General features: G+C 37.0%; 1 protein-coding gene across 1 annotated transcript in view; it reads right to left on the reverse strand.

Annotated features, from left to right (window-relative positions):
- Nucleotides 1-1885: 1885 nt before the first annotated feature.
- gcn1 (GCN1 activator of EIF2AK4) overlaps nucleotides 1886-25330 on the reverse strand; it is a 41716-nt gene continuing 18271 nt past the window's right edge. Inside the window, exons 32-58 of the mRNA XM_051901834.1 lie at nucleotides 24267-24432; nucleotides 23992-24186; nucleotides 23504-23750; nucleotides 22245-22366; nucleotides 21975-22089; nucleotides 20412-20591; nucleotides 19980-20200; nucleotides 19545-19613; nucleotides 19321-19459; nucleotides 18931-19127; nucleotides 17744-17886; nucleotides 17511-17628; nucleotides 17146-17361; nucleotides 15782-15946; nucleotides 15534-15695; nucleotides 14781-14873; nucleotides 13113-13256; nucleotides 12727-12996; nucleotides 12348-12461; nucleotides 11156-11386; nucleotides 10881-11074; nucleotides 9424-9538; nucleotides 8313-8409; nucleotides 8051-8199; nucleotides 6836-6946; nucleotides 3949-4170; nucleotides 1886-2503 (exon numbers count right to left, since the gene is read on the reverse strand). Coding sequence (XP_051757794.1) covers nucleotides 2378-2503; nucleotides 3949-4170; nucleotides 6836-6946; nucleotides 8051-8199; nucleotides 8313-8409; nucleotides 9424-9538; nucleotides 10881-11074; nucleotides 11156-11386; nucleotides 12348-12461; nucleotides 12727-12996; nucleotides 13113-13256; nucleotides 14781-14873; nucleotides 15534-15695; nucleotides 15782-15946; nucleotides 17146-17361; nucleotides 17511-17628; nucleotides 17744-17886; nucleotides 18931-19127; nucleotides 19321-19459; nucleotides 19545-19613; nucleotides 19980-20200; nucleotides 20412-20591; nucleotides 21975-22089; nucleotides 22245-22366; nucleotides 23504-23750; nucleotides 23992-24186; nucleotides 24267-24432 — 4321 coding nt within the window. The 3' untranslated portion in view covers nucleotides 1886-2377. The remainder of the gene's footprint in view (nucleotides 2504-3948; nucleotides 4171-6835; nucleotides 6947-8050; nucleotides 8200-8312; nucleotides 8410-9423; nucleotides 9539-10880; nucleotides 11075-11155; nucleotides 11387-12347; nucleotides 12462-12726; nucleotides 12997-13112; nucleotides 13257-14780; nucleotides 14874-15533; nucleotides 15696-15781; nucleotides 15947-17145; nucleotides 17362-17510; nucleotides 17629-17743; nucleotides 17887-18930; nucleotides 19128-19320; nucleotides 19460-19544; nucleotides 19614-19979; nucleotides 20201-20411; nucleotides 20592-21974; nucleotides 22090-22244; nucleotides 22367-23503; nucleotides 23751-23991; nucleotides 24187-24266; nucleotides 24433-25330) is intronic.

Genomic DNA, 25330 nt, shown 5'->3' on the forward strand with positions numbered 1-25330 from the left:
AAAAATAAATTAATTTAAAATAATGAAAGTGTCAAGATGTAATTTTTCTTTTGAAAAACGTGTTTTGAAAAAACATTTTCTGGACAATAACAACACTTTATTCCTTGTTTACACAATACATAAAATATTTTTCACGTTTTTTCTTGAGGTTTCTAGCATCTTTATTTGTGTTTTAATGTGCATACTATCCAAATAGTATGCGACATTAGTAATATTCAATACTATTTAGGGCGGATAGGTAGTATGCACATTTGGACGGCGCACCTTCACTCTCTTCCATTGTAGTGAGTGAAGCCGCCATGAAGCTGACATCTTGAGTCTCGAGTCTGCGCAGTAGTGAGCGCGAAGTGGAGCCGCGATATCAAGGTCCCGCCCACACTCCCGCAGAATCGGTTAATAAAGCAGAACAACTCATTGTCAGTGTGAAATTAACAGTTCTGGAAATGTAGAAATTAAAGTTAAAGCTCTAATCTCCTCACGAAGATCCAGAAAAAAAGTCTGTTGGTGCTTCAGTGACTACTTTGCTCAGAGAAGCTGTCAATCTCAGCTGTCAATCATGACGTCAAAACCCGCGTTTTTATAGCATCAAATAACTAACTAAAATCAAACTTTTTTAAAGAACAAACACTTTAACTAACATCAACGTGATAAAAACCTAAAATGACAGAAACCATCTTTGGAAAAAATATTTTGAGGTGTAATTTGACTGTTTTGTTTGTCTCGCGTCTCATTAGACTACATGGAGAGGGCGGGGTTTATGACATATACTGCATCCAGCCACTTGGGGGCAGTGTTGCCAAATCCGCGGTTTTAGACTACTTACACTGTTGCCGCGAGTTGTTTTTCATGTCCGCGGGTTGAATCGACCCAAAATAACGTGATTTTAGTCCCTAGAATGCGATTTTACCAGGGAAGCCCCGCCAAAACGCGATTTTTACCGTGGGAACCCACTGAAATGCCATTGGGCTAGTGTTGAGGAGCAATTGGGCGGGTTTTGTTGTGAAAACCTGGCAACCCTGCGGGTCGATCGAGACGCTTTGACTTTACTTTTCAGGACTCGTGTGGCACGCTTGGCCCTAATATAAATATAATATATGCATATTTGTATTTATACCGTCATTGCAGCAAAATGTTGAAGCTTTTTATCATCCACTAAACCTTAACGTTTGAATCTGCCACTAATATTTAAGGCACAAAACTCTGAGATTTAACAGCTATTTGAACATTTTAATGGGTTAAAAAAACATTGTCTATTTTATTACCACAATTTAGCTATATAATACCATTTTTTTTTTTTTTTTTTAAGTGTCTTGTATATAGCATGATATTTGAATGTTACTCATTAGGGCCAAGTACTATACTGTTGAAAATATTACCATCTGATACCATGGTACCACCACAGTGCCTTTTTTTAAGCGATGTCTCATTCTTCCTTTGCGCCAACACAGAAATATATTCATGTCATCTCAGCAGTTTCTCAGTGAGAGCCAGAAAACTCTGTACAACTTTTCAAAGCAGTTTAAACTTTGACAGTCTGTCAGAAAACTGTAGATTTTATCCCCCAGGATCGGCTGAAGTTGAATTATGTCATAATATTGACATGAAGATCGGTTTGTGAGAGCACTAAATTTACAGATGTGTTTGATCACTCCTTACACCTTCAAACCTTTCAGTAAAGAGTTCAAATTTTTGGCTTTGTTATGATGGAAACTCTTGTTAACTTATTTGCCTTTTATTTCTTATGCCCTTATTCTTAAGTAATAATTCACTTTTAGGTACACAATCAGTCTAACAATTTCTCTTGAAAATTATACTTAAGTGGAGTTATTAATCTTGTATTATTATGCATGAAATGTTAAGCATTAAAACACAAACACAAAGGTCATTTCTTTAAGTCAAACCGTTTATTAAATCAAGGTTTTCATTTTCTGTTTATTCATACAACCATTATTAGTAGACACAGCGCTAACTGGAAAAATCAGCATCACATCCTTTGGGTTGTAAATGGCTCACGTCTCTCTTTCTCTCTCTCTCTCACACACACATTTACAACAGCCGGACACAGCGAGAAACTGCTCACCATCAAAACTAAATAAAAAAGGGCATCAGAACATCAATGTTTGTAAAGAATTGGCACAAATTAATACTTCATCTCTCAGAAGAAAACCAAACGAAAAATAAACATTTACAAACTACCAGCCAATTAAGGAAAATGTCAATTTTAGATGATGATTTTAGGGGCTCGGCACAATAAATACTTTCCCAGGCTTTCCTTGTGGCATAAATGATGAGGACAATCAAAGCTAGCGTGAGGAGAGTGTGTATGACCGACTGACGCAGGTTCTAGGATGATCCCGAGCGGGGCTGAAGCTGTCAATCATGTGAGGATGGTGTCATCGATCTCTTCGTTGGAGTCGGGAAGACCGGAGATCTTCTTCAAGGATCTGCGGTAACATTCTGACAGCAGCTCGTTACTGGCCGAGTCCAGGATCGCACTGATGCTCTGAAATGAATTTACACATGCAAATGTTATTTGAATTGCTGCGCTGTGATTGGTCGCGAGGAAATGGAAAAAAAAAGCTGTGAATATTCGCCTTTGGATTGCTTAGTCAAAGTCTGAAACAAACTTAATGTTCAGTTATATTATTATTAGAATAGAATTCTACTGAACAGAATTAGATTTGACTGCACTGACACTATCGGATGAGAACAAAACTTGAACTGAATTCAGCTGGATAATATGGAACCTTGTTTCTGACAATAAATAAAAAAATTAAGGTAATTGCAACTTATCTCACAATTCCGACTGTTTTTCTCGCAACCTTGAGTTTTTATCATGCAATTCTGACTTTATAGCTCGCAATTCTGACATTTTATCTCAGAATTGCGTGATATAAACTCACAATAGCGAGATATAAAGTCAGAATTGCGAGATATAAAGTCGGAACTGCGAGTTATAAACTCAGGATAAAAATTCTAAGATAAAAAGGCGCAATTACCTTTTTTATTTTTTATTTCATGGCGGAAACAAGCTTCCATAGGATAATGGCCAGTGTTTGGGGGTAACGCATTAAAAATAACATGCTTCAAGTAATCAGATTACTTTTTTGATGTAATGAGCAAAGTAACTCGTTACTAAATTTATACATTAATATTTGGGTTTAAGGAAATATATTGAAGGGAGAAAACAATATGTCAATATGTTCTCGAAATGTAAATGTCTAGGGAGAAAAACAATGAGCTGTATTAGCAACACTTCAGAGTTTGAAAATACAACTTACAACATATCCATTACTTTTTCATTCATTTTACAAAAAAGTAGCTTGAATACTAGAATATGGACAACTTTTACTGTATCTTCTGATCACACTGCAAAAAAGTGATGTTCCTCCTCAGTATTTTTTGTTATTTTCCAGTGCAATTGTTTAAAGATTCTTAAATTAATAAGACAGAATATGAAGTCTTGTTTTCTGTGAAATTGATAAAAAAGTGAGTTTTGCTTAAAACAAGAAAGCCAAAGGTGTCAGAACTTACTTCAAAGGGAAACTCATTGACAAATGTGTTAATCAATTTTTCAAGACTTCATTTTATATTTGCATCTCAAGTAAATCAAAGATGTTTGGATATTTGTATTGAAAAACAGGACAAAAATACTGAGAAAGATAATTTTTTTGCAATGCATGCAACATTTAATGACAAGAATTTTTAAATTTTAGACTTTCCCCCACACACTATTGTCTTCTGCAGACTTCATAATTGATGAATTTTGCACCACTGACACTGTTATTGAACTGAATTGAATCAACATGGACTCGAGCTGAATAACTAATGTCTTCTGTATGTACTGTATAAAGCACAATACAAGTAAATGCAACTTGACTTGCCTAACATTTTTGGTTTTCCACGGAAGAAAAAAAACTTTGTGTGTGTGAGTGAACAGTGACTGACCTGCATGCCCTCCTCTCCCTGGCGCAGTCGCAGCAGGCTGATGAGGGTGTGTTCGCTCTGGGCTCGGACGCTGGTGTTCTTGTCCTTGGTGTTGTCCAGCAGGGCCTTGATGACCGGTTTGACCAGACTGGGCTCTAGAGTGGGAGTCCCCGCCTCCTTACACACCCACCACAGCACGCGCTCCGTCACCAGACGAATGTCGCTCGACTGGTTCTGCAAACTCTGTGGGAGGAGCCACGGCAGAGTCACACAAACAGATCACTTTAGCACAAATTCAACATTTCTGGTGTGTTTGTGTAGGTTTGCAATGGCATGCTAAGAAGCATCTTTCCGCCTACGTCACGCGTGATTACGTAATGCGTGGCGCATCGCAGAGCAGTGCAAGATGAGCATTTGCGGTTAAAAAGTATATAATGTCTTTTTTTTTTTTTTAGAAAATGACCTATCGTTTCACTAGATAAGACCCTTATTCCTCGTCTGGGATCATGTAGAGCTCTTTGAAGCTGCACTGAAACTGACATTTGGACCTTCAACCCATTGAACCCCAGTGAAGTCCACTATATGGAGAAAAATCCTGGAATGTTTTCCTCAAAAACCTTCATTTCTTTTCGACAGAAGAAAGACAAACATCTTGAATGACATGGGAGTAAGTAAATTATCAGGAAATTTTAATTCTGAAGTGAACTAATCCTTTCAATGAACCTGAAACAATGTGTGATTAACATCTCTTTCTTGATTGAAGAAAAAATTCAAGTTTACAGAGTTTTAGTGTCAGTATTACATTAAACTACTATATACTATAAACTACTATTGTATCTAATGTATTATAATGCAATGGGGGAATATTTGTGGTTCCTGGTAATGACAAATGTCTTATGTTACCAGTAAAAAGTGGCCTACATTATTTTAAATATATCTAGTCAGTGACATCTAAAATAATTCTGTGTTTTCAGTTTCAGAATCATGAATATTTTTATTCTTGTGTCAACATTGTCCTGTGCATTGGTTACTAGCACCAAGTTCAAGCTGTAACAACTAAGACAAATCAGACACAATTATTTGTTATAGTTAACCAATAATGGTTTAAAGCTCACTCTGGGGTCTGTCCCCCATCCCCCGAGAAGTTCTCAGTTACAAGTTTTATTGCGCTAAAGAATGTTGGTTGCCACATGGAAGAGCAGAGACAAAGAGACACACAGAAAACCTGCATCTTTCCTGCATCTTTCCCACAGAAAACAGACTTTCCTGCATTCATTTATAGACAGACTGTTCTATAAATTAACATGCATATCCCCAGGAAATGGTATCCATTATTACTGTTTGTTGTACTGTACTCAGTATTGTATTCACATGTTTTATGATACATTTAAGGTAACCTCAATTATGCCATGTTTAGTGTCTATGGGTTCGTATCGAGAAGATTTAAATGCTTGTGTATGCGATATGTCAATACTTCATGCAACACATCAGTATTACCAGAATCTTTAATAGTTCTTCTTCAAAAACTCAGCCAGTTAATCTTGCTCGGTCGTAAAAGCCCTGAGGTGTGTGACCTGCGTGTATGTTATGTGTTTGTTAGTTTAGTTATGTGTTTGTGAGTTAGTTAATAAAGACTGTACACAATACATGTTTGGTTCTGACTCCGTCTGCTAATAAATTGCCTCTTAAATGATTTAGATCTTGACTACATGCTCTGAGTAGTACTGTACAATAAGAATGTTGTTTTTCCATAACCTGGAAATGAACATTTCTTAGAATTAATAAACAATTAACACTGAGTGTTCACTGGACGAACAGGTTAATTGATTGTAATATTAATTTTAATGTAGCTACATCAAGTTAATCTGATTAACTGATTCACAATTAATAATCATAATGAGTTATGAATAATTATTAATATTTCCCCGTTGAGTTAATTCGCTACAAAGCCTATTCATTTCCACCCCCAATGTAATACCAAATTCAGCATTTTAATCAACAGTTCATTTTTTGTAAACCTTTTAGGTCTTGGAGTATCGCAATAATATTGTATCTGAAGTTCAGTTTCGTGATTTGTATCGAATCATGACATGAGGGTATCGTTACACCCCTATTGCACACAGAATAAGTATAATTATATAATTCATTTGTTGATATTACATTAGTTAACATTAACTAACAATGAAAAATATTTATTAATCTTAATGGTAATTTCAGCATTTACTAACACATAACACACAACATTTACAAACAATAAAATCAAAATTTCATATTTAATGTCCATATTGTTTAATGAATCTGAGCTAAAAGTTGCAATATTTAAAGGGTTGGTTCACCAAAAAAGCCTCGTTTACTGAAATCATATGACTTTGGCACTCCGAACCACTGATTCGAAACAAAAGATTCGTAAAGCTTCGAAGCTTCATGAAGCAGTGTTTTGAAATCGGCCGTCTCTAGATATTGTTGAAAAGTCATTATTTTGTTTTTTGCCGCACAAAAGTATTCTCGTCGCTTCATAACATTAAGGTTGAACCACTGTAGTCACATGAACTGTTTTAAATATGTCTTTAGTAGCTTTCTGGTCATCTGAAAGTGTTAATTATCTTGCTGTCAATGGAGGCCTCACTAAGCCATCGGATTTTATCAAAAATATCTTAATTTGTGTTCTGAAGATGAACGAAGGTCTTACGAGTGTGGAACAACATGAAGATGAGTAATTAATGACATTTTTTTTCATTTTTGGGTGAACTAACCCTTTAAAAGTACATTATTAACAAAAAAAAGCAGTATGAAGAATGCAGTTTAACATTATGCAGCAGGCTGTACGCTAGCTTATTTTATCATAGCCCACAACACCTGTTCTGCACCGTAGGCTGATTATCTCTAGGTATGTTGGCGTCAGACTCACCTTAACGAACTGTGTGATGACGCGTGGCGATACGGCCTCTGATCCTCCTGTGCGGAGCTGGTGTCTCATCAGGTAACCCATGGCCCTGATGCCGCTGCAGGCGATGGGGATCTGCAGAAGACACAGACATCCATGAGAATTAAACATCTGCACCACTTGTCTATGGTATCTACTATATAGTATATCTCATCTTCTTGATTGTTACAATGTCAAAAACTACTTTATCACCTAGTCACCATGAAATTAAAATGGATAATTCTTGTTTTTATGCAATACTGCAGTATTTATTATAAATGATTTATCCGTGCACATTTATTTTAAATTCATGTGCTTCATAATCTTGAATCAAAATAACTTCCCCTCCTTCTTGCAGCGACATCTCTTCTCTGATGACGAGGGCGGGGCAACCTGTCACTCACATGAGATCCCCTAATAGCAAACCACAACCATCCAATCAAAAACCATAACTGACGTGCCAGTTACGTTTTTTCCGTAAGATGACCGTCTGCCGAAAGCTAGTCATTTTGCTTTATCAAGTTTTGAATATGTATATTGTTCTTACAAAAACTCATCGATTCACTTCAAAAGGCCTTCATTATCCCCCTGGAACCGTATGGATTATTTTTATGATGGATGGATGCACTTTTTTGGCTTCAAAGTCTGATCCCCCATTGACTACCATTATAAAGCTTGGAAGAGCCAGGATATTTTTTAATTTAACCCCGATTGTGTTTGTCTGAAAGAAGAAAGTCATATACACCTAGGATGGCTTGAGGGTGAGTAATTTTCATTTTTGGGTGAACTATCCCTTTAAGCAATGTCCAGGAGTCACATCATACACAAAGCTGCTACAACAAACATGGATTTAGCAAAGCAATGAACAAATGCTTGTATATTAAAGCGTTTTGACTGTTGTCATCATTTTCAGATTTACTTGACACATTGTAAAATGCGTTTTTGGCCAGAATGGTCTACAGCAGTGGTTCCCAAACCTGTCCTGAAGGACCTCCAGCACTGCACATTTTCTATGTCGCCCTTATCTGACACACCTACTTCAGGTTTTGCAGTCTCTACTAATGAGCTGAGTTGAATCAGGTGTGTTAGATGAGAGAGACATCCAAAATGTGCAGTGCTGGGGGTCATCCAGGACAGGTTTGGGAACCACTGGTCTACAGCATTAAGCAGACTTTATTCTGATATTACACCAGCTCTTACTCTGTCTGCGGTGGCACTAGATAAGACGGCCTCCAGCACGGAGGAGCTGTATTCATCCGTACACAGCTGATCAGGAGCAGACTTCACTGCGATGGCCAGAGCCAAACTACGGCCGTGACGCACCATCCAGTCCACACCAGACACATCCGCTACAGAAACAAACATATAACAGAGGAGAAGGTCATAATATGATCTAGATTACAGTGGTTTTCTTGGCTCATCACATGCCAAACTACTACCAGGAAGATGTGTGTGATCTTACCGAGGACATGCTGCTGTAAGACACTCTTGAGCTCCTCTTCTGACAGGAAGGCACAAAGTTCACCTATACAGCCTGCAGAGGCCATTCTTGTGGCATCCTACACACGCACACGCACACGCACACACACACACACAGAGGTAAGGCTACACTGACACTCTCACAACCACATCCTGTGCTAGATACTGTTATAAAGGCAAAAAACATGCATTGACGTTCTTATGTCTTTAAATGTAAAAATAAAAATGAAAAGAAAAACAATCAGATAATAACATTCATAAATGCATTTATATTTTATTATTAAATATTAAAACATTTAAATATTACACAAAAATACAAAAATAAAAACTCTACTTCTAGAAAATGAACAAAAAATGTCCATCAGTTGTGTTTTGGTTTTTATGTTTTTAATTAATTTATAAAGCCACTGTGAACTTTATCGTATTGTTACATTACAATGCTATCATATTTTGTGCAGGCAATTAGCTTATTTTGTTGTAAATAAAAATAGCTATGTTTCCAACACCCTGTTTTTATGCACATTTTGAAGTATCGCATCAGAAACGAGTGAAATTTCGGGGGGAAAAATGCCTTAATTCACAAAAAAGTTTTTACGCTCACTTGAGGTGGATTTTGACTTGTGCGAAAAAGAGATGGAAACACATTTGCTGAATAAATTCTGACGTAGCAAACATTTAACCCACGTGACTAATCGGCTGTTTCAGCTGATGGTGTTTTATTTACTGTTGGTTACCAATACCACCGTCATCCGCTCTAACAACTTGATGGAAACGCACCAAACTCGCATTTGTTTATTTTTGTGAACTTTAAAAAGATTCGCTTCATGTTTGGATGGAAACCTAGCTAATGTCACTGCTAAATACCTTTAGGTATTGTGATATTCGGCCATGTTTCTCTCTGATGCCCCCAACTCGTACAGATCGGGGCTCAAAGAAAATCCTGAGCTTACTACTAGTATTTACAACTTTGTGGTGGCGTTCATGTGCATTCAATTGTTAGTGCATGGGACTTTATTGTAAAGTGCTTCTTTAATTTTAAATAATTTTTAATATCTCAAATAAAACAAAAACAAAAAATGCAATACTTGCTGTACCTCATCATGTCCCAGCATGCCCAGCAGTGTGGTCATGATGTTCTTCCTGATACTGGGGTCGACCTTTGCCCCAGCACCCTGGATGACGAAGCGCAGGGCCTGTAGCATGGTTTCCCTGCAGCATGAACAACAACAGAGTGACTGACACACACAAACTAGAGTTTTACACTTGACAAACATTTAATTAACAACGAAGGAACTGACCATATGCACGGTTACTTCCTGGTTTTCGTTAAGCCAGCTTGGGCATTTCCGGTGAACTGCTAGCTGTTATTTTGTACTCGCTGTACATTGTCACAAAACCATCAATGGTTGACTTCTCATGAAATCTCATGAAAAACAATAACTTTTCTTGTGAATGAATTACACAGAAAGTGACTGTCCTCTTACATTTGAATAACTAAATTCATGCTAGGCCTGACCATTTAAGTGACTATATTCTGATTATAAACTAAGTATTACACTATTGATACTTAACACACCAACTAGTGACATTTCACCGGAAGTTTTCCAGCTGGCTTATATTATATGCATATAATCCATTAAAGGATTAGTTCACTTCAGAATTAAAATTTCCTGATAAATTACTCACCCCCATGTCATCCAAGATGTTTGTGTTTCTTTCTTCAGTCGAAAAGAAATGAAGGTTTTTGAGGAAAACATTCCAGGATTTTTCTCCATATAGTGGACTTCACAGGGGTTCAACGGGTTGAAGGTCCAAATGTCAGTTTCAGTGCAGCTTCAAAGAGCTCTACATGATCCCAGACGAGGAATAAGAGTCTTATCTAGAGAATCCATCGGTCTAGTGAAACGATTATATACATATATTTTTTTTTTCAGAAAATGGCCACTTTTTAACCACAAATGCTCATCTTGCACGTCTCTGCGATGCGCCACACATTATGTAATCACGTTGGAAAGGTCACGCGTGACGTAGGTGGAAGTACCGATCCAGTGTCTACAAAGTGAACGTGCAAAGAAATGAAACGGCCTTTACAAAAAAAAAAAAAAAAGGTAAAACAACAATGTCGAATGATTTTGAAGTTGGAGTTTTTCGCCCTACCGCGGTACTTCCACCAATGTCACACATGACCTTACGTTACGTAATGCAATCAATTGTGGTTATAAAGTATATAAATTTTTATTTTTTTTAGAAAATGACTGATCGTTTCACTCTAGATAAGACCCTTATTCCTTATCTGGGATCATGTAGAGCCCTTTGAAGCTGTATTGAAACTGTTGAACCCTGTTGAAGTCCACTATATGGAGAAAAATCTTGGAATGTTTCCCTCAAAAACCTTCATTTCTTTTCGACTGAAGAAAGAAAGACAAACATCTTGGATGACATGGGGGTGAGTAAATTATCAGGAAATTTTAATTCTGAATTGAACTAATCCTTTAACAAGAAATAGTGTATTTGCAATCTTCATGCCGTAACAGGCCGTTTTTGTGCTAACCTGACTCCAGAGTCCTCTGCGTTGCGTATGGCCGACAGCTGTTCGGTGAACAGTGGATCTACTTTAGTGTGTATGGCGACCAGCTGACCCAGAGCCTCTGCCGCCCGCAGCCTTACTGCTCGGCTGGAGTCCTGAAGAGCCTTCAGGAAGGTTGTCTGGAGCTGCGGCAGGAAGGGTTTCAAAGCGATGCCCACCTGCACGGGACAGAGAAGACAAACAGAGTGTGAATGAAGGGTCTACATCAGCTTAAGGACAGAGGCATGATGGATACTGACTTTGGCCAGTAGTAGAGTGAGCGTCTCAAGCAGAGCGGTTTTCACAGTCCAAGCGAAACGGTCTCCCAAGATACGGATGAGCGGTCCAGTGATGTTGACCACAGAAGGCCGGAGCGCCTCCGCTGATGTCAGTTTAATAACTCCTCCCAATGCACGAGCAGCTTCCTCCTTCTGCTCCGGACTTCCTGTCAGCACGCCTTCCCTCAGCACGGGGAGAATACACGTCACTCCCTGAAGAAAAAGACATGTTGAATAGAGAGCATACGACATTTCATATCAGTGTTACTATTATTTATATATTATTATAGTATTTTGAATGAACTTTTATTTTACGTTTTCAGTTTTTCATTTTAAGTGTCAGTAATTTTGTTATGTGCTTTTGTCATTTTTCTTTTTTATATTTCAATTCAGCTTTATTTTTATTTCAGGTTTAGTCATTTTTATGGAAGCTTGTTTCCATACTTTTTATCTCACAATACTGACATTTTTTTCAGAATTGCGAATTCTGATTATGTTTATATCTCACTATTCTGAGAAAAAAAGTCGTAAACTCACAATTGTGCGATAAAAATGACCTTTTTCACTTTTTATTCCATGGCGGAAACAAGTTTCCATACATTTTAGTACTTCTAATTAAACATTTTACTTCAGTTAAGTGTTTCATCTAATATTTATATTTTATTTCAGCTTTATTTCAATTAATGAAAATGATTAATGATTTTAATAAGGTAACAATAAAAATGCTCTTTCATATTATACATACTGCAGTATGCTAGTACTACTACAACATTTGAAAAATAGTATGTAAAATTGTGTGCAAAATGTAGTAGTTTGTTAGTGTTATTAAATTAAATCACTATGTTTCATTCAGTGAGTGGCATCCAGATATAATCTTGACTATAACAATTGTTATTTTGCACTTTTAATCTAATTTGGGTAGCACATTATTTTACAGTCCTGTTCGGCATGTACATACTATGTAATTATTATAGTTATTACAATAACTGGGTAATAACTAGGTACTGACCCTGAACCAACCCCTAAACTTAACCTTAACCCATGGGGTTACCTTATATTACTTTCTCAGGAAAGGCAGTGTGTCATTCTGAACACTTCCTAATTGATTACGTGTCATTAGAGACGATATGAGCTGACCTTTGCTCTGTAGTTTATCTCTATAAGTGATGCTCACCTTCTTGGGCAGACAGAAGCCAGGTAAGTGTTGACCTTTGACCTCAGCGGCAGCAGAGCGGATGTCTCTGTGCAGGTCATCGATCATAGACAGCTGGCTGGCGGCATCCAGTTTCTGCACAAACACACACAGTTTTATACTCACAACTCCAAACCAGACAAAGATGCCACAATCATATTTCATCACATTTCCTGTTTAATCCTAGTAGTAGCAAAAATTATGTAATAAATATAAGAGGAAGAAGTATTTTCTGCTCACTAAGGCCACATTTATTTGATCAAAAATACAGTAAAATTAGAAATATTACTGCAATTTAAAATAACTGTCTTTGAATATATTGTAAAATGTAATTTATTCCTGTGATCAAAGCTTTGTTTACCTTAGTGATGGAGTTGATGGTGTCCCAGCTCTGGTTGAGCACTTCTGGGTTGGGGTCGTTCATGAGCCGCATGAGGCCGGACAGCAGCGTTCGCGTGTGAGTGCTGTAGTCCAGTCGCGTTCGCGAGAAGTAGCCGTTGAGGATGGTGACGGACGCCTGTCTCAGCCCAGCGTCTGCTCCTCGCGTGGCCTCCAGGAGATCGTCAATGATGATTCTTTGGCCGACTTCATCCTCCACCGAGAGGATCACAGTCTGACAGTTGCTCAGCTCCTGTAGAAGACCATGAAAGCCACATTTACACCATCAACCTATTCTGATTCTTCATCACTTCCGTTTCAGAAAGAGCTGATGGATCAGTATGAATGATTGACAGCTGTCGTGTTCACCTGCAGGCACTCTTCTGAGCCCAGCTTGTCTTTGAGAGAGGAGAGCAGCGCGGGCAGAATCACCCCGAGGTGGCGCGTCAGAGCATCTCCCGCCACCGCTGACAGGAAGGCGAGAACACGCGTGTTTACAGGAGGAGCTGTCAGCTGTAGAGGATCAAAATAAACGATTAAATAACACTGCAATAGACATCTGGAATAGACTCCAAATTTAACAGTAGCCTCAGTCTGAGACAAAATACCTACAAAAACAGCAAGAGCTTTCTATAAAATGGCGAGATTTACTATATAGTATACATTAGTGTTGTGCATGTGCGCAGGTAAAGTAGGATGTACTATATTTACAACTTTTAATATATTTCTGACCAATATTTTGATGATATAACAAATCAAGCAGTTGAGATTTACTATATAGCACATAATGCTTAATGTGAGTGTACTGTATGCATTTGGGTAAGGTTGGATATACATACAGTAGTAGTAAAATTCGTTATTAATTAGTTCATTTTCATTGTGTGGCGATACTAAATCTGTGTGAACAGGGAAACAAAGTCGGATTTAAAGGCACAATATGTAAGATTTTATGATTCAGATATCCAAAAACCACTAGAACAGTTATTAATATTTTGTTGATTCGTGGACTTACATCATCCCAGATGTTTCCAAAAATGTTTAAATCCAGAGAAATAAGCAATTTTAACCAGGACACGGACCATGTCCGTGCGTCGCCTATCAATGACATCATTACCTGCGTTACCCTCGATTTCCGGTTTTATTTTGTAGAAACCATAGAAACACCAAAGACGCTTTAATATATTATGTGTTTCATTAGACAGGTGAGCAACTGTTTGGATACATTCATCGACAGAAAACTAATCATGTTATATAGCTCAACACAGTAAGTGTTATTGTTTAAATCTCGTTTTCTTCATTTACCGCGAGTACCATGTTTCACCATGCCTAATATCGAGCTTACTTACTGCAGCGTGCAACAAGTGTCTCATAGCAGCCGCTGAGCAAATGCACAGAATAGCATTATAACAACTTTCAACACTCAAATCTATCTAATATGATAAACAGTGCTGCTTTACCCCACATACACATGACTAGAAGCGGCGACTGTGGCATAATAAAAGCTCCGCTACTATCGAGCCGTGTGTTGCGCTCGTCTCTCATTAGCAATCGCCCCAGCGATTCATACTACAGCAATGTTAATAAATCTTTAATACATTAGCTCATCCATTAACATGATTTCTGCTGGAGTCTCGTCCTGATTCTTTTCCACCGGCTGTAGACGTGAAGACAACACCTCCTATGATTCCACCAAATCAAGGCGCCATCAAGCTATGCCTTTGTTTTGAATAAGCGACCACTAGTGGTGAAAATTACATATTGTGCCTTTAAGGGGTATTGGGTGGAAATGAGCAGCGAGAGAAATATCATAGTTTACACTGAGATATTTACCAACAAGTAAACAAATGCTGTGAATAATAACATTAAAACCTCCCAAAAACTGTGGCTTGTCACCTAAAATATCAGTGAGATGGTCTCTTCCTGTCTAAGAGGGTGGTTCTTTTATCGAGTTAACCAAAGCCTGTATACACAGGTCTACAAATCACAGGGGTTTATGCACAGATTAGTTAAAAGAGGCCACTAGTAAAGAGAGCTCACCTTGGGAACCAGATATGGAAGGACTGACCGGCTCTTCACAGCCATGACCTGTTTCAATCCATCCAACGCAAACTCTGACGTCTCCTCGTCCTCCTGCAACAAAAAGCAAGTAGATTTTAGTGCTTTTCACAAAACATACTGCTTCAAAGCAGTGTAGGTGGAAACTAGGGTTAGAAATTTGACATTTTTTGAAGAAATTAATACTTTTATTCAGCAAGGATGCTGTTCTTTTGAACTTTCTATTCATCAAACATTCCTGAAAAATTGTCTCATGGTTTCCACAAACAATATTAAGCAGCACAAACTGTTTTCAACACTGATAATATGAGCAGCAAATCGGCATATTAGAATGATTTCTGAAGGATCATGTGACACTGAAGACTGGAGTAATGATGCTGAAAATTCAGCTTTGATCACAGGAATAAATTACATTTTACAATATATTCAAATAGAAAACAGCTTTTTAAAATTGTAATAATATTTCACAATTTTACTGTATTTTTGATCAAATAAATGCAGCATTGGTGAACGGAAGCGACTTCTTTCAAAAACATTAAAAAAATCGTACTAACCCCAAACATTTGAACAGTAGTTTTACATAGACTACATCTACAGAGCACAATTTACAGTATTTATTCTTGTTTTATTTTTATATCTTAATATCTTTCTGTCTCTTTAAACATTACTACTGATTTTTATTTATTTTCCCTGCAATGCAAGGTAAAGGCGAGGATTGTGGGTAGGAGGCAGTACCAGTTGTCTGAGCAGTGCAGGCAGGATGTCGTCGAGGGCCTGGTGACCGATGGTGGCGTGGAGCTGCTCGAAGGTTTTGGCAGCCGCTTCACGAACCTCCTCCAGAGGATCACACAGGGCCTTCCGCACGGTGGGAACCAGAGACTCGGAAAACACCAGAACCTGACACACAAATATCAGTCATATGAGCAATGATATGAACAAAATTAACCTGTTATATTAGCATTATATTATCAGCTGCAACTCACTGCATCTTTGCTGGTGGACTTCATGATCTCACTGAGGCCGATACACACGCCCTGCCTCTCGTCGCTCTTATCTGAGCGCAGACCCTCCTCCAGGATGGGAATGATCTCAGGCAGGATCTTCTCACCCAGTTTCCTTACCAGGTCACCCAAAGTACGAGCAGCAATCTGGAGCAGGACAGACGAAAAGCACAGACCATTAACTTCAACAACACATGCAAGGCATTACTGTCTGTTATTTATCAAAATCTATGATGAAAAAAAATCTAATAATTAATAAAAATAAAAAAAAATTACACACTGATTTCTAAACAAATGTCCTACTACAATTCATTACTGTATTTTATTCATCAAAATCTAGACCCCCCAAAAAGGTATGTATGAATGCATAAATAAATAAATAAATAACATTATGTCACAATGTGTATGATGCTAAAATACACAATAGCTGCTTTTCCACTGTGAGCCAGGGCTAACATTGTGCCAGGCGGGGCCAATAGCCTCGGACCTAGAGCCGCAAGGCCAAAATCAAGTTGCATTTCTGCAGCGCTACCCTAAAAACACTCGCTGGTGTCTGAAAGCAAATTTTCAGCTGAAAAATGTTTCAAATGTCTTTAAACGTTTAAGTTCATAACCACTCCTCAAGCCTCAGTTGGCCCACTTTGGACCAAGACATTCAAGGCCTGATCAGGCCCCGGAAGTGACAGTGGAAACGCGACTGGCCCTGGCACGCACTAACACGCTCGCTTTTGGCCCGACTGTGGAAACATGGCTGATGCTTTCCAATTGACCCTTCGCAAAGACCCGCCCCCCTTAGTTACTGTTGCTTTGTCCCACAAGCCATGGCGCTGTCAAGCCACACAGAGTGAATAATACATTGCGGAGCAAAGAGGACACTGACAACACGTCGACAGACAAGACAGAGCAGGTTACTTATGATATTAAACAAAGTCCCAGCTTTCAAACTGTGTAATTTTTTTTTTAAGAAATTAGATCAATAAAAAGCGTTTTGTGGCTCTTTAATGTGTCGTGACAGATTGCTGTAGTGCCTCAGTTCAAGCGGCTCGTGAACCGATCATGTCTTCCTACTAGTTCATTTATAGCATCAAATAAACATGAATGAACATGAGAAGGAATGTTGTTTCAAACGCGGAAAGACGTCAGTACACACCATTTTTCAAGTTCAAGTCCACCGAGGTTAATCTTCTAACTCCTGACTGCTTTGTCTGACAAAATGGCGGATTCTGCGTTATGATTGGTTAGATCGCTTGTCAATTAAACTCCCGGCGAAGGGTCAATTGATATAAAACTCCTACTGTTTTACTGTTCAGACTTAAAACGGACTATAGTTGGATGTGTGTTTGTACCGTTCTCTTGTCTGGGCAGGTGGAGGCCAGGAAGCCCAGCAGCAGCGTGAAGAGGGTGGGCAGGATTTCTCGTAGCGTGCGTGGCGTGTTGGACACCACAATCTTCCACACATGGAGAGACGCCTGTCTCACCACCAGCTGTGTGTCTGAGCGGCCCATGTAGAGCCCAGAAAGCACACGGTTCCGTCTCTCTGCACCCAGCGCTCCAATGATGGCCTGGGGAAAGTCATTAAAAATACAATATTTACACACACTGTTTCCTAGAACACGGACACAACAGGAAACAAGGAATATATTTTGGTATTCTAATGAAAGCACAGCTGTCAGACCCTGTCCTGAATGTCTTGGGGCTCATTACGCGTTACCTTATTAGACTGGGCTGTGCCAAAATTGTCATCCTCTGATGCTGTCTCTGTTGTCATCTTTCCCGATACCCCGGAGATATGGAACAGCAGGTCTCCTAGCAACTGCACCGAGCTGAATCTAAGAGAACACAAACCCTCAGAATCAGCATCCATCTCTATGACAACAGCCTAAACTTCTGAACTGATGGAGGAACCGTTTAAAAGGCTGATGGGAGAGAGTGTGTGTGTGGTACCTGATCCTCCAGAGGTCGTCAAACAGGCCCTGCTCCAGCTCTGGCAGCAGTAGAGCGATGGCGGTCTCGGCGTACATGCTGATGATGCGCTGGCCCGCGCGCAGGGCCGTGTCTCGCACGTACTCGTTCTCATCGGCCAGAGCCTGAACACACAAACACACAACACAGATCTTACTCTACCCAGAGTCAATCAAACAGACCAGCTTATCTGTGTTTAGGAGACTTAAATGACTAGATGAGAACAAAATTCCTGTATAAACAACCTATAAAAACAGTAACAGATCAAAAATGATGTGCAATTTGAGAGTGAAATGATATTTAGTGGGAAATAACAGGGAACAAACCCAATTCCATTCTGTAAGATTTGACTGAATTGTGAAAAGTAGTCTAGGATGTTATTGGTTAATACTTTTTCCACCCACACAGCCTTGTTCAAGGCAAAGAAAAATACAGGTAGTGAGAGTTATTACATTTTAATGAATGTTTTTCTTTAGAGAAACACAGGCTGATCCATCATTGCACAATTAAGAAAATAAATGGTTTCTTAAATTTATTAGGAAAATAAAGATTTTAATATTTATTTCCTTATTAATTCATTCCTTTAGTAATAATTTATTACTAATAAAATAACTTTTTTTTCAATTTAAATAATCACTTTAATAATAATTTATTACTAAGAAAATATCTTAATATTTATTTTCTTAAATATTATGAAAATAGAAATTAATACATTAACAATAATAAATATCTTAATATGTATTTCAATTTAAAAATTAATTACTTAAAATAATAATATTACTATTAAGTAATTGATATTTAAATTGAGAAAATACATAGTAGTTCATCTTAGTAATAAATTATTACTACTACTATTGTTACTAAGAAAATTAATTTCTTAATTTTTTTTCCATAAATATTAGGAAAATAAACATTTACTTTATTAATAATTACTAAGACAATTTTTCCTTAAATATTAAAAAGTAAACATTTGCTTAATTATTAAAATAAACATTCTCACAAATCTATTTATACTATTCAGAAAATAAATATAGCGTCACATAATTTTGATTTCATGTTGACATCAAACTGCTTAAACACTTTTAAACTCTGTTGAAATTTTAACTTTTTGAATTTCTGTTGCACTTGAAAATGCAGGAGAGAAACAATGTGAAATTACGCTTTCTTACCTTCAGGATGCAGGGAATGATGGGACCCACATACGGGGTGAATTTATCCCCAAAGGTCAGAGGGAGGTAGATGAACATCATGATGTATCCGTCTCTGACGTGAGAGGCGATGTCCACTTTACTGGCCGTCTGAACCACGTCCGGCATCAGTTTATCCAGCTTCTCCACACCTAACGCTGCCATCACCTCAGCCAGACCTAAAGATGAAGATAAAGAGGAATAAAACAACATTACAACAATATGGTAAAGCAGAAAGACAAACACATGTATGCTGGTGTAATTATTAGTCCTTCTTGGGAAAAAAAGTGCACTTCAAGCCCTGGTAGTGTGTGTGCTGCAGCTCTCTGCTGCCCCCTAATGGTGCAGTGAAGAGCACAGATCCGCTCTCACCTTGAGCGGCACCAGAGCGGTCCACAGAGCTCTGTTCTGACGCCAGCGTCTCCATGAGCCACGGCAGCAGATCGTCGAAGCAAGTCTCTCCCATACCCTTCACCATGGCACCCAGAGCCTTCGCAGACACGGTCCGCACCTGAGGGAGATTGACAGGCGGCGTTTATAACACCGTTTATACCAGTGGGCTTTAGGAGTTTCCACGGATCAGTGCACTATATTACCTCGGGCACGGGGTCCAACAGAGACGCTTTGAGTCCTGGAATCACGCTGGGCAGGTACGGAGACAGATCCTGCAAAGCAATACGACACACAAATAAAGATATTAAAGAAATGAGCCACTTAAAACCATCTACAACATAAACACCAAGTAAACATTGTCATAATTCATCAACAGTAGATCATCTATAGGCATAAACGTGGTATTAATTGATTGTGAACTGCTCTGAAACCACGCTGCTTCTTTTTATTTAAAATAATTAATCAAATCTTCGCCTTTTGAAGTTTAATAATCACATTAGGCTCTATCACAATCCCTCGGCTTGGATATCTTGGGTGGAAAAAAGGAACCAGAGGTTGTCAACTTACATTTGTAAAATCAACACAATATTTAGGATATAATAGAGCACGGTTGTGGTCATGTGAGAATCATTTCCTACCTTCTGGTCAGTAAGAGAGTACATGTTTCCAATGATCTGCGCGGCCATCTTGCGTGTGTCGGTGGATCGGTCCTGGAATGCTCTCTGGACGATGGGCATTATCAGAGCCAGAGACGGAGCGTCGATGAAGTGCACAAACTTGGTGTCCAGCAGCGTTTGCAGGCAGTAATGCGTCTTATGAGAGGGGTCAGTCAAAGCGTCCAGCAGGATGGGGGTGATCGCTGCCGAATTCACAATATCAGTTCAGTGTCATCACAACAGAACGGACACATTAAAGCACCATTGTGCTACAGCTCCCAGCCTCCCACCCAAACAAAAAAGCAGATTAACACAACAAACAGAGCGCTGGGAGTCTTTCACACATCAGGAAACATTCTACACTGACAGATAATGATTTAAGCTCTTTCTTTAAACATTAATTAAACATCATACCCAGGATTTCAGGGTTGCGGATAACAGAGCCGATCTGTCGGAGCGCTTGTTGACCGGCCTTCTGCACCTTCACGTGAGAGTCCGTCAGAACCTCCGTCAGCTTGGGAACGATGTTCGGCAGACATGAGGACAACTGCTTAGGAGCACAGTATGCCATCGCACCCAACAACTCCACTGACCCTACACACAGAGTGATGTGTTCTCAATAAAACTAAAACACTATGCTTCTGCATTTCCACGTGAGAGAGTGATTAATAATAAAACATATAATAAATAAATAATGATAATAATAATAATAATAATAATATAATTATCAAAACTATAATAAAAACAAAAATAAAATAAATTTAAAAACAATCTGTATTTCAATGTGAGACAGTGATAATGATTAATAAAAATATATAAAATAAATATAGAATTATAAAAATAAAAAATTATAGTAAAAAATAAAATAATTAAATAAGCAATTTTCCATGTGAGACAGTGATGAATGATAATAAAAATATATAAAATAAATAAATAATAATATAGAATTATAAAAATAAAAAACTATAGTAAAAAATAAAATTAAATAAGCAATTTTCCATGTGAGACAGTGATGATTGATAATAAAAATATATAAAATAAATAAATAATATAGAATTATAAAAATAAAAAATTATAGTAAAAAATAAAATTAAATAAGCAATTTTCCATGTGAGACAGTGATAATGATTGATAATAAAAATATATAAAATAAATAATAATATAATTAAAATAAAATTAAAATAATAAAATAATGCTCTACATTTCCATGTGAGACAGTGATAATGATTAATTATAAAATGCAAATAATAATAATAATAATAATAATAATAATAATAATAATAATAGAAAATACAGAACTATGAAACTATAATTATAATAATTAAAATACAAAATAATATAAAAAATAATTTGACAATGCTCTGCATTTCCATGTGATGATTAATAAAAAATATAATAATAATATAAAATAAACAATAGTAATTATCATAAAAAACTATAATTATAGTAATTAAAATAAAAAAATATTACAATAAACAATGGTCTGTATTTCCATGCGTGACAGTGATAATGATAAATAATAATTAATAATAAAAACATATTATAATATATATATATATATATATATATATACACACACACATACATATATATATATACATACATATATATATATATATATATATATATATATATATATACACATGCATATACATACATGCATATGCATATATATATATATATATATATATATATATATATATATATATATATATATATATATATATATGCACATATACACACACACACATACTATAATAAAAAAAAATAGATAAAAACAATCATGATAATTAAAATAAAATATACTATAATACTAATAAAAAAAAAAAACAATTATAGGGCTGAACATTACACTCCTAAAAACTATTTTGCTTCCCAAGAACTCACATAAAAAATCAAAATCATTTTTACATATTCATATGGTAATATCAATATGGGTAATATTTCATATGAATATGGTGTTAATAGTCAGCAGACCTGCTTTGGTTCTCCAGGACTCCTCCTCCAGAGCCACCAGCAGAGACGGCAGCACCAGCTTCACCCCGTGAGCGCTCAGATTCCTCATCACGGCCTTGGCACAGTCATCCGCAGCCTGACACACGTGAAACCATGAAATCATGAGGCAGCATGTACCAATGAGATGTCACTGTAGGCAGGGCCACCCAGTGCAACTTCACAAAATTGAATAGTGGCAAACCAAACAAAAACTGGTTATGATGCAGTATGAGACGGGATGAGTGTTCGTACCTCTCTGACGTACTGGTTCCCATCACCAAAACACAGCAGCAGGTGAGGGAGGACGTGAACCACGTACGGTTCAAATAACTTCCCCAGCATGTTACACAACATCTCAAACGCGAACAGAGCACCTGTGAGAGAGAAAATGACAGGCTTAGTATGACCTTCAACTCTTACTAGAATTCTTCGTACTTTTATCGTATGTTACATTTTTTTTTTTTCTTAAATTTGTAACTCTTTGTAGCTCTTTGCTTCTACCTCCAATTACATTGCTAACAGTGATTGTATGTTAATCGCCTAAATTATTACATTATTAGCTAACTGCAGTCTCCAAATTGTAATGTTGACATGCATTCTCTGTAAAGCTGCTTTGAAACGATATGTATCGTGAAAAGCGCTATACAAATAAATGTGAATTGAATTGAATTGAATTAACGTTCTTTATTTAATACAAGAGCACGGTACACAAGCACCTGCTTCACCCATATGTGCACCACAACTCATGCACTAACACTGGCATGATTGTGTTATTAGTTAATATCATTGGTTTATTTCATTTGCATTGTTTTTGATTTCAGTTTAGTTTGTTTCATTTTAATGTATTTTTTATAGTGCTGTCAAACGATTAATCGCATCCAAAAGAAAAGTTTGTTTTTACATATGTGTCTACTGTATATTATATTATATATATATATATATAAATAAACACACGCACAAATACATGTATATATTTAAGAAATATTTACATGAATACATGTATATATATATATATATATATATATATATATATATATATATATATTTATATTATATATAAATATAAATATTTTATATATAAATAATATATTTTTGTTAAATATATACATGCATGTGTTTGTATTTATATATACATAATATAAATATAAATATACACACATATTATGTAAACACAAACTTTTATTTTGGATGTGATTAATCGCGATGGCACAAATTTTTTTTATTTATTATTAATAAAAAACTATTTTTTTTAAATGATGATTTTTTCAACAATCTAAACAAGTAATTGAGTTTACTTGATTAGCTGGCTTTGTTTTAGGGGGAAAAAAATGCAAATATTTTATTATAAATATTATATAAATATATAATAAAATATTATATATTATTTTTAATAAATATTAAAATATCTAAAAAAAATTAATATATTATTTGTCATGCCAATAAAGCATACTTAACTAAATTTGAATGCACTAGCTTGTGTGTTTTGGTTAATAATGCTTCATAACCCTCACCTTCTCTGCGTCTGGAGTTCTTCTTGTCCTGGATGGCGTCTGTCAGGGTGCTCATGATCTCCTGCTGTTTGAGAGACAGGATGCCCAAACCTTTGACCAGCCCGGCCAGCCCGTACGCGGCTCCCTTCCGTTCGGCGTATTTATCGCTCTCCAGGAGGAGCTGCAGGAGCTTCCGCACCATCCCACCGGCGTCCTCCTTTATAGCAGGAACCAGAGGAGGGAGACAACTCGCCACCGACTCCTGAACCTGAGCAGGACCAGAGAGAGATGTGTGTTAATATTTTTAACCCTGTCGTTTATATGCATCACTTAAACTGTGTCAAAAATGATATTTGAAGCTGTAAATTAAACAAAGATTGAGTACATTTTGCATGAAAATGCTATTTCAGTCTTTCTACATAATTTCTCATTTAATTCAATGCGTTACTTGCGGTGTCTTTGTAAAGATTAAGAGCATGCTAATCATGCAAACTAAAATAGCTGCAGACCTGTTGTGATGGAGTTGAGAGGGCTGTGATCAGCTTGGCCATGATGGGTTTGACTTTCGGGTCACTCTTGTCCAGATGTTTGGCCAGCGAGCCCATGAGGATGACCACGCTCTGCCGCACGGAGTCGTAGCTGGCGTCCTGCGGCGCGTTCTTCAGAAACTCCTCAAACACGGGCAGCAGAGAGTTCACGTTGTCCTGAGAGACAGAAACAACATCAGAGAGTGAGCGTTGGTTCAGGAGGACGAGGCTGGACGGGGCATCTGACGGAGGAGTACCTTGCCGTGCGTGTTGAGGGCGGACAGCGCCGCTTCCAGCATGCAGCGCCGCACCTCTGCGTGTCTGTCGTTCAGAGCGTCAGGCACAAAGAACAGGAAGAGGGGCGTCACCTGACTCTCATCCAGGAACTCAGCCAATTTGTTCAGTGCCAGAGCAATGCCACACCTGCACATAGGAAACGCATCACTTACAAACCCTCTCCACGGTGGAAACTGATATATGACAAGAAATGCATTATAATGGAAGTTCTGTGGGCAAATGTGAAGCACTGTGAATGTTTAAAATACATTTTGAAGAACATTATAAGTCTTTGTATGAGACTGACATGACAACTCTGCCTGTGTCAAGTTTTCCATCCATTTACCTCATGCCTTGAAAGTAAACTTGTTCTTGGTATCCACATACGAGTGGTAAAATGATATAAAGGATGAAATCAAAAATTAATAGCCTACCTAAACTTTATAATAACTAAAAACATAGTAAAAAAAATGTTAAAAAATAAAAAACACCCTAAAATTAAATCAAAAACATCAAAAAAATGATACACTATTATATAACTATATTTTCTATAGTAACTGACATTGCCACAGATGTTCTACAAAGACATAAATAAATACATACATACATACATACATGCATACATACATACAAACTAAACAAAAACTAAACTGAAATCAAAAGCCCAAAAAGAAATAAAAAACTGGACCTTTTCTACATAACTATAATTTTTATAATAACCCTGACATTGCCAAAAATGTTGTCTAGAGACAAGACAGATGAATAAATACAAACTAAACAAAAACTAAAATTAAACAAATCAAAAACCCAAAAATAAATAAAAAAGATAAACGTTCTAAGTAACTATAATTTCGGTAATATCTCTGTCATCGCCACAGTTCTTGTCCAAATACATCATAAACAAATACAAACTAAACAAACACTAAACTGAAATCAAAAACATGAAATAAAAAAAAAAGACATTTTCTAAGTAACTATAATTTCTATAACTGACATTGCCACAGTTCTTGTCCAAATACATCATAAACAAATACAAACTAAACAA

The sequence above is a fragment of the Ctenopharyngodon idella genome, chromosome 8, assembly GCF_019924925.1.
Source record: "Ctenopharyngodon idella isolate HZGC_01 chromosome 8, HZGC01, whole genome shotgun sequence".
Lineage (NCBI taxonomy): Eukaryota > Metazoa > Chordata > Actinopteri > Cypriniformes > Xenocyprididae > Ctenopharyngodon > Ctenopharyngodon idella.